This window comes from Mixophyes fleayi, chromosome 1 (genome assembly GCF_038048845.1).
Source record: "Mixophyes fleayi isolate aMixFle1 chromosome 1, aMixFle1.hap1, whole genome shotgun sequence".
Lineage (NCBI taxonomy): Eukaryota > Metazoa > Chordata > Amphibia > Anura > Limnodynastidae > Mixophyes > Mixophyes fleayi.
The window spans coordinates 366,263,347-366,273,453 of record NC_134402.1 but is presented as its reverse complement, the minus strand read 5'-3'; the positions used below and the strand labels follow the sequence as shown (position 1 = coordinate 366,273,453).

General features: G+C 39.8%; 1 protein-coding gene across 1 annotated transcript; it reads right to left on the bottom strand.

Moving 5' to 3' along the window:
* Positions 1-2,989: 2,989 nt before the first annotated feature.
* On the bottom strand, positions 2,990-8,832 carry XBP1 (X-box binding protein 1). Its single transcript, XM_075178552.1, has 5 exons — positions 8,554-8,832; positions 5,591-5,687; positions 5,087-5,230; positions 3,972-4,135; positions 2,990-3,315 (listed from the first exon to the last, which is right to left on the bottom strand). Exons 1-5 carry the CDS (start codon positions 8,745-8,747, stop codon positions 3,132-3,134), a joined length of 783 nt encoding a protein of 260 aa, XP_075034653.1. The 5' UTR covers positions 8,748-8,832; the 3' UTR covers positions 2,990-3,131.
* Between the last annotated feature and the right edge of the window lie 1,275 nt (positions 8,833-10,107).

Here is a 10,107-nt window from a genome sequence, read left to right as displayed (position 1 = left end):
ACATTGTTGTGTGACAGGATCACTTTTACCTTTGCAGTCTGGCTGGGCCAAAATGCAAAATGTAGACTTAACCTCATGTGTCAAACCTTCCATTGTCCCATAGATTGTAAGCTTGCGAACAGGGCCTTCTCACCTGTCTGTTTTACCCAGTTTGTTTAATAGTTTATTATGTTTGTCCCCAATTGTAAAGCGCTACGGAATATGTTGGCGCTATATAAATAAATGATGATGACCCTAGGACAGAACTTGCTTTGTAATCCTAGCACAATGAACCACACTAGAGAGGAGCAGAGTTGTGGTGAACGACCGTTTGGCAGTGATGTGAAACACCAGTGAGAGGTAATGTTGAACAGTTCATTCTCCTGTGTGGTGAGGTTGGGGTAAGACTGGAAACACTTAAAGCCAAATTCCACCACCACATGCAAGAGGTGAATCTATTGCGCAACAATTTAACACTTTAATGCCAACTTTGTTAGAATTAAGAGTTGATTGGCAAACAGTATGACATTGGCTCAGTGCAAGAGATGGCCGTACGGGAACAAATACTTAATTAAAAACAAGTTCAAATGCTTCTCATCAGTTAAGAGCAATCTTCTATGGAACACTAATTCCAATGCACAGTAAACAATGTAGTTTTGTTCCCCAGCAATTTTTGCCCCAGAAGGCAAATTGGACAATGCTTTAGAGGAATGCTTGTTTTTTGGTTAACACTTCCTTTGGATGTCCAATCTAAACAACAAAGATTTTGTATACTTTGTCCGATCACTCGTATGATCGGTGTTATGTTAAAATTAAGTGAGAAAACTTACTTTAAAAGTGAAAATGTAGGTAAAGAAAAAATAATTCCCTTTATTCTTACAAAACATAAATTAGTATTTAATACGAGTGTGAAGAGGGCATGTCTGACCTACTTTACATTCTATTAAACCAGTTTTACAGTCTCAGCCTCACCCTACTGAATCAGGCAGTGCTGTTCACTATATACTTTCCATATCCATTTTACAAAAGGCATTTAGCTAGGCTAATAAAACAAGTCTGCTTCAGCATACACTGCTGCCGACAGGGCTGTCTAATCCTTGATTAAAGTGAATTATAATAGTGTGGGACAGAATTTCAAAGAAATATGTCAGCCCTCAGCATTGTGCAATGAGCAACTTCTTATTAATTGGCTTACAATGAAAGCCAAGACTCTTCTATTCATACTCACCACACAAGGTACCTTTTTATGGCTTTAGTTCCCCATTAAGGGAAAGATCTTTACATTCACACAAACCTGTGATATTATAGAGAAATAGAAGACACTTAAGCCTATTGGATCAAGATTACATTCCCTTTAGAAGACTCACTTGTCCCAGTTTAGTCATGACCGTATCTATTTTCTATGGGAAATCTTTGTCTTTAAGTAGTACTAACAATTAATGAGTAGTTTGTTCAATAATCATAATGCATGAATTTAATAAATAAAAATAGATAGTATATAAATGTATGAGGCACATCAACGCATCTGAGTTTCTGTTCATAATGTAGGAGTGTATAAAGGCCCTTTACTGTTATACAAACTTGATAGCTGCACCAGAGGTCAGGGGAAAATAATAAAAATAAATCAGTACATCTTTGTTACCTTGGTGCCCCTCGTTCAGTTACAAAAAACAAGCACACAAAATTGAGACATTTTTCTTTAATTCTTTTTATTTTTTAAATAATAAAATGGAGGAAGCAACTTTGTTAAAAGCCAAACATGGACAGGCAGTGAATATAAAGTTGATGGATTCATTTACACAGTAAATTTCACAATATATATAGATTGGCGCTTTGGGGTCATTGAAGTTCTGTACATTGCTGAATTTAATAATTCAAAGCACAAAACCCCTACTATAGAACTAATCTATATACAAAAACTTAAGTTCTGTATAAAACTTAAGTATATTAGGGAATTACTAAAATAATTGCCTTTAACAAAAAAGGCAACAACATAAAAAGAAATAAGAACCTTAATTTAAAAAAAAAAAAAAAAAAAAAAGTTGGGACCAGAAGTGCCCTTTCCTCATATGCAAATTATATATAGTCATACCCCAAAAAAAAAAAAAAAAAAAATGTTCTTTTCTTCCCTCTTTTTAAGCCACTATACCCATTAGATGACAAATGCTACAAATTGAAACACTTGTTAACAGGAGGGCCATGAAAACATGGCTGACATTCCTTAATGACATTTACACTACATGGTAAAGTCTGATAAAGTTATGATAGTGGCTAGTGTGATTTTTTTTTTGTACAGCAATGCAATGTTTTCACATTTTATAGCACATATAGTTATTTTCTTGTGTTGCAATGAATGCTACTGATGAACGACCTAAAGCCAAGCATCATATGTGGCCATCTAGATGCAATCTAACAGGCCCTGAGAAGGGATCTCAACCCAATATGAAGCAAACATTCATAACTGTATAGTCAGGTGACCAACGGAGATACAGGCTGGCGCTTCTACAATTTCTATAGATCATAAAATCTTCAGCGGTGGCTTGGAAGAGCAACAAGCACAGTTCATTAATAAAGAAAGCTGGATGGCACACATTTGTTGCTTCTGAGTTTCAAACAGATATGGTTTTACAATACTTTAGTTAATATAATCATAAAAACACAAGCTGGGATATGAAGATAAATAATAATCAGTTTGTGGCTGTTGGAGAACACAGGACGGTATCAGAAGGGGTCATCGTCAGTCTCGGGGCTCTGATTCCAGAAGAGGGTGGGGTCACTAAGAGGTGACAGAGAACAGGACTGGTGGACCACATTAAGGAGCTGAGGAAAGAGTTCAGTGGTAAAAGTGTCCTCCCATACCTGGTCAGCGTTCAAAGGAGAGGACATGTCACTGAAGGGTGATGTGCAGCCCTCATACCCAGAGTCACTGCCTGTGTCCTGCAGGTTTGCTGGCTTCTCTGGATTGTTTTCAGGACAGGACAAGAAGGTCTGCATTCCAAGCACAGGGGGGAGTTCATCTTCTTGGAAATCCTGCTTTACACAGATGGGGGCAACAACACATGTAGGACTGAAAGATGCTTCCTCCGTTTTAATTCCTAGCTCGGAGTCTTGCTCTGAGCAAAGGGGCTTTGTGTAGACGTGGTCAAATCGGATTAGTTCATTAATGGCCTCCAGCTTGATTGATGGGGTCCCCACAGGAGAAGATGGGGCGGTGGGTATGGAATCTGATTCAGCTCTTTTAACCTCCTCTTCTTGCTGGTTCCAGGGCAACTCTCCTTCATACGTAAGCAACATGTCTGAGTCCAGACTCTCCAGTAAGCCCAGCAAGATATCAGACTGCAAGACACAAACGTACATTTCATGGTCTTGTTCTTTACTCAAATATGCAGATTTGCAATCACAAACTGTCGCTGGGCAAACTGGCCAAGACAGATCATTTAAATGATGAAAGCCCTGAGACAATGTCCAATTGTTCAGTATAAAATGATTGTTCTCAACTTAACAATCTAAGAGACAACCTACAGCTGGTAAAGGGCATTCTAAGATGTTTTATTTGGCAAGATCTCAATATGCCAACATTCAACTTTATCTAGATTTTCAAAGGTCACATAATTGTTTCCTTAGGAGATTATTTGATGTTCTAAAGGTTTTATTGTTTCAAGTCTTTCTATTGATTTAACAATCTGTTTGTTGTTCCTGCTTTGCTAACCCATATACATTCCGACACCAAAATACCCAGCTAACAAAAGCTCTACAGAGGATAGATCAGCTGGATGGTGACAAGGGCTGGGGGATGTGGGAGCTGTAGACACCCACTGCACAGAAAGCTGCATTTCTGCAGACAGTACAAATTCTGTATATGGACTCTCACCTTACCATGTTGTCTACAGTCTACAACAAAAATATACCATAAAAATGGTCTCTATGCCTAGAGAAGCAAAGCTGCTTGACAGACAGGACATTAGCTTCCAGAAAGTGGACTGTTTGCTCACCTCACAGTCTGAAGAATCAGGGCTGTCAGGATCCATGTAGACGCTGTCAGGTTCGGGGACGTCTGGGCCTGCTCCTGCTGCAGAGGGGCACATAGTCTGAGTGCTGCGGACTCAGCGGACCCGGTCACCGTCCTGACCTCATCTTCTCTGGACTGGATCAGAACCTACACAGAATACACCGATTGAAAGTCACTTGGGCAGGAGGACATTTTATAGGCCATAACCTATAAGGTTATTCCCAGAGATCATACAAATCACAAGCTGGTAGTTCACTCTAAGATAAGAGGATACAGCGAGTCTTCTACTGGACTGCTTGTACAGCTGAGGGGGACATACAGTATATAGTGGATGAATTACTGACAGCCCATTATCAGATCACAGGGCTCTGGTGGTCGTGAGCTTCAGAGTAAGGATACGTTATTACAATCAGTTTATATCACCAGTATTCTGTGTTACCTTATGCAAACATGTCTTGTTCTGTATACAGTACTCCCTCCTTACATTTCACACAAATCTAGAACATGTACAACCTGGCCCAGCTCAGGTAATCTCCATTACAGACATTTATACTTCCTGCAAACACAAGGAAGTAACTGGAATCCAAGTTTACAGCTTGTGTGAAGTAGGAGGGGAGTGCAAACAGAGCGGATCATTGCCTGAAGCCTGTTCTCAAATGATAAAATGTTTACTTTAAAGCATCGGTTAACTTCCAGGGATAAAAAAACACAACCCCCCCCCCCCCACCCCATTATTATTGAGACCGATTTATGGCTTATCCAAAAAAAGTACACTTTTCTCACAGTAACAGTGGGGCAGTTGGTTACTAATTTTTCAGGTGTACACACTACAGAAATCCTGCTAACACATCTTCCTGCATTTTCGAACACTCATAAGCTTTCCGCAGTTATGTTATTACACTGAACATTGATGCAGACTTTACCCTAGCCGCATTCCTTCCAGTATTAGAGGCCTTTCTGTTGAAACAATAAGAGATTTGATTCCAAGCTCATGAACCAGCTACATTGGTTGCATTTTGTTTGAGCTCAGATAAGACTAGTCTACAGAGATGGAGCATTACTGGATAATGGGGTTCACGTGAAGGTATAGATAATTACCTCTATTTCTTCTTCCTGTTTCACCTCCACCTGTTTCACCTCCTGGGCATCAAGGCCCAATCTCTGACGTAGCTCATGGTTTTCGGTCAACAAACCATGTGACTTCTCTCGCAAGTGCTTGTTTTCAATCAGGAGTTTATCATTCTGGACAGGAACAAACAAATACATTTTTCAGTAAAAGTAGTTGGCTGCTCATAGCTGTTGTAATCTACAGTATTTTTTGGCTGAATAAAACAATGACAATCCATAGCAATGCGGGAGGGATCATCGCAAACCCAATCTCTGGCTTGTGACTGATCATCTTCCTGCGGCTTTTGGCCTGGACTGTATGAGGAATGGAGAAAATAATAATTAAATAAAATGCTGCATGTAGCAGCTCTGGCTGGGGTTGGGAGAAGGTGCAAACTAGTAAAATCTTTTACTAGGCGGTATTGTTTGAGAGTAACAACAAGACAGACAACGGTGTTGCATTTATGACTAAACACTGAGATGGTGCAAATTTACCTCCAATTCAAGATCCAACACTTGCTGCTCAAGTTCACTCATTCTGGCTTTTTTTCTGTCCCTCGCCGTTTGGGCTGCTACTCTGTTTTTTAATTTCCTATTAAAAAAAAAAATAAAAAAATATAAAATATATTAAAGTTCACGCTTATAAGAAAAAAAAAATATATAAATAAGATAGACATAAATCATCCAGATAGACAGTACAAGCAAAGATTGCGATTGGGTAATCAGAACAACATTTATTTTCAGCAAGCAAGTTGTTAAATACTGAATACATCCTGTAATTATAGTGAGCTGGGGAATGTGTACAGCACTGGGAGGGGAAATGGTCACCCTTATAAATCCCAGCACACATGAGGTGTAACCACAGTAAAAAGGCAGCAGCAAGTTCCTTCTAGCCCAGGAAGAGACACGAATTAGAAAATGTTGCATCAGCTGAGTGATGCTGCTGCATAAGATATAAACAGATGGCCTAATTCCTAGTCATGTATCCACGTCATTGGGTTTTTATAAGAAAATGGAATAATGCAGTGCCACGTTCTCAATATACAACTGTGGACTCTGTGTGTAATATATTTCATCCTCCCCATACTTGCTATTCTAGATTCCAGAAGACTGGTTAGGGTCACACACAATCTAGTGATGATCGGGAGTATTGTAGAGCAACACAAAATCACTAAACTCATACTACATGTTTTCCCTGCCCGGGAACAGAACACAAGACAGTTAGTTCGATTGGCAGGGAGGGGGTCTGTAAAATGAGATATTTGTTTATAGAATATTTATTTTAAATACAAACTCCCACTGATGTAAATCAAGTTCAACCTTTTCTGAAGTCTAGCTGGTTCTTGATATATATTTCAATTGAAATTTTCTTTTGATAATATACTGAACATATGGCCTGCTGCCATTCCTGTAGCCCATGGAATTAATGAATTATTAAGACAGCTAAGAACATGTAGGAGACCTACAGAACATAGGCCTTGCAACACTTTATTGTAGGTAAAGGATAACAACACTTTACAACTAAAAAGCTTCCCAACTGTGGGCTTTAAACAACGCCTGGTCCCCTGCAGACTTTGGTTGGATTGCTCTGGGTAACAGATCTATGCAATAATGACCCATTGTCTCTTAAAGCTCCATAATGTGTTAGGTCTGTATGATCAATCGCTAGCTAATACAATCAGCCTACAGACAGCTTGATGATGTAGGCTGAGAGGGATCATGAGACTGACAGATAAATGGTTATTGGATGCACATTTGCAATGGGCTATGGATCTTGTGATTATCACTACAAGCTGCCTTCCCCCCCACTAGAAGGACATTTGAAAAGATTTACAATCTGCTAGTGGATTTTACAGAAGTGGCTATAAAAAATGCATTTCTGTAGATAAATATATAAAGCCATTTATTGGCCAAATAGTCATGACTGTACAATGTAATTATCCTTTTATATGTTTCTAATAACTAGATTTGTCTAGCCACCCATTAAGCATAAGTATTAACGTATAGATACCATGGAATGAATCAAAGGCATATAGCTAAAATGAAATAGTTTCTCTGCAAGGAATGTAGGCAGGGTACACATAATGAGATCACATGCATTCCTGATCATAAGGAAACCAAGATATATATAGTGTTCACTCTTCTGGGTAAAACCTAGCCTCTATTTCCTCTTTCTGCAGTTAACTGGCTGGTTCTGTTACTACAGGATACTATTCTCAGATCATAAGATAGGCTGCTGAGCTCTTACCACGCTGGCAGTTTTATTTTAGCCCTCAGGAGGATTAAAGTAAAATAACTGACTTGGCAGAAGTGGCACATGACACCGCTTAGCATAGTTCAAGGGGCATAACTATCGTTTGCTTTGCAACAGCTACTACAAAAACCTTCAGTAATTTTATTACAGGATCTAACAATGCAAAAGGAAAAAAACAAAAATCTACAATAAGTAAAAATAAGAAAGTAGACATCCACAATTAAGACGACAAGAGCAGGGAGGATTAATACGGGTGTTGCTGTGACAAACACTAGTAAACCAGCTTCAGGTATTCATACATTAAGCATTTCTTCATCTCTAGTCCCTACCCACAAGATATATATATAGTTAGCCTAAAGCTCCATGAAACAAACTGTTTGCCAATGTCATGGTACCAACATTTTTACATATTGCGCAAGAGAGAAGTTCCAGGAACAGGAGGTTGGCATAGAAGTAATATATTTATTCATCAGTACTAGTGACGTCAAACCAGCTCCTTGACTTGCCACGCAGGCAGGATCAGCTCATCCTCCCACACAACAGCCTGTTACTGGAACACCAGGATACAGGGGAGAGGAGTACACAGACCAGAGCAAGGAATCAGGAAACTCTCTAAACACAGGGTGTGGACTCTCAATCTCTATAATTATCATAAACACAAATTACTATTACACTGGGAGACGCGACATAAGCAACAGCGTATGTACCCCATACATTGCCATAGGAAATAATGTGATTACACCACAACAGGCACAAAGTCTATCTTACCAGCTGCTGTAGAACTACAAGTCTCAGCATACCCTACAAGCCTTGAAGGGATTAGTAAAAGCTTGGAGGGTCACAGGTTATCTATTTTACACACTGTAATATGCTGACAACATAATAAGGGACTGGACTGGCCCCGCTAGACCAGATCATGTAACCAGAGAAGACATTGCTGAAGGGTATTGCAGACAGGGAGAGGCGGCGGCTGACACAGCTAACCCCATATCCCCAGGAACCAGGATCATATTCTACTGCCACCACCACCACCATACATACCGCACAGCTCGGTACATAAAGCGCAGACTATACGGAGACTAGTCTCATACAGCCATAATGTAACTGGCTGGTTTAGGACTAATCTAGAGACCCACAATAGATCTGTATATAAGACCACACACACTGCCAGCACCAGCAATCCTGTGGGGACGGGTAACCGCACCTCCTTAGTGCCTTCTCCTCCGGGCTGAGATGTGTCAGTCGCTGTCTCTTCCTCGGGGGCACATCGCTGTCCACCGACTCCGGGCTGCCCGGGCTGTGTATCGGCAACATGACCGACGCCAAGGAGCCGCAGTCACCGTGCTCGGACTGGTTCCCGTGGAAGAAGATGACTTTGGGGGCTCCCATGACCACCATGTCCGGGTCCAGGCGGGGCACTAGCGGCTGGAGGAAGAGAGCGCACAGCCCGGCTGAATGTTACACTATACACTGACCACAGCTGCCATTCATATCTACCCGGCGTGTCCCCTCCCTATTGGACAAGCCCATTGACGTCACAAGCCACGCCCCTCACTGGGCTGTGGGAGAAGCTGCAGAACAGGGTCACCTACTCCCTGCGGTGTATTTGTACAGCTTGCTGGCTGCTGCCCCTATACCTGTGCCCCTACCTCATCCTACTGCTAGTCTGCTATGCTCTACCCTCCTGCGTACAATGCAAGATTATTCTTTCTATTATATATATATTAGTTAATCATGGCGTTTAGAGACCTATATATTGCATTTGCAACACCATTGACAGCGTGGACTGGAAACCCGATTTATATTAAACTCTCTTCACTTTTACCTCTATCTGAATTGTTTTAATGTTACATTCTCTATATCCCATATACTGCACAATGTACACACATTAGATTAGCTGGTTATCCAATAGACAAGAATTCACATGTTACTTTTTTTCTTGGAGAAAACAGCATTTTAAGATTCAGAACACTTAATGTATATGGTGAACAATCATCCACACATCCAGGTTTATTATAACACGAATTATACATACTGAGCAAACTTAAATTGAAAACACTATTTGCATTTTTATTTGTTTTTCTTATGAATAAAAGAAATAAAATTGTAAAGGCTTTTTTTTTTTTTACAAACTTGATTTTGTTAATGTTCGAGTTTGTTATAGGTCGGTGACATGCATGTTACTGGGTCATATTCTATAGAATATATTATGACAAAAAAAGAGTATTGCTGCAAGGAATTGTATTGTGTTTAGGTAGACTATAATCAGCATGGTTACCTCTAATTGTTATACAACCCTGCTGTATACAATAGAATTAGTGGTCCCAAATTATATTTACTCTAAACCCAAATACTTTGTCACAGGTCTTAATATAAATGATTAACTGTTTAGTTTGTTTATTTTTGCATACTGATTAAACAAGTGTTTCACAGCATGAAGTACAAGGGGGATAATGTGAGTTCATTTAACATAAATTCCAGTACAATGTCAGGATCATTCTTATCAAAGACCACCCCTGGTATACATTGGTTTCTGTGACCTGCACCTTCTCTGCCAACTTCACATATAATTGTTTTCATGTGTAATTTGCCTTTTCTCATGATTTGATATGCCAACTGTGGCACATAACATAATGTAAACAATTATGATGATTTAATTTTCTCTGTATTTGTTTTCTATTTAACCATTCAAGTTGCTCTATTTGAGGCTGTGGGCTAGATTTACTAAACTGCGGGTTTGAAAAAGTGGGGATGTTGC

Excerpts from the sequence above, each read along its gene's own strand:
- XBP1 (XM_075178552.1), bottom strand. The coding sequence starts at position 8,747 with ATGGTGGTCATGGGAGCCCCCAAAGTCATCTTCTTCCACGGGAACCAG. Across the intron at positions 4,136-5,086 it reads AACAGGAAGAAGAAATAGAG|GTTCTGATCCAGTCCAGAGA; the intron begins GTAATTATCTAT and ends TATTCTGTGTAG. Across the intron at positions 3,316-3,971 it reads CTGATTCTTCAGACTGTGAG|TCTGATATCTTGCTGGGCTT; the intron begins GTGAGCAAACAG and ends TGTGTCTTGCAG.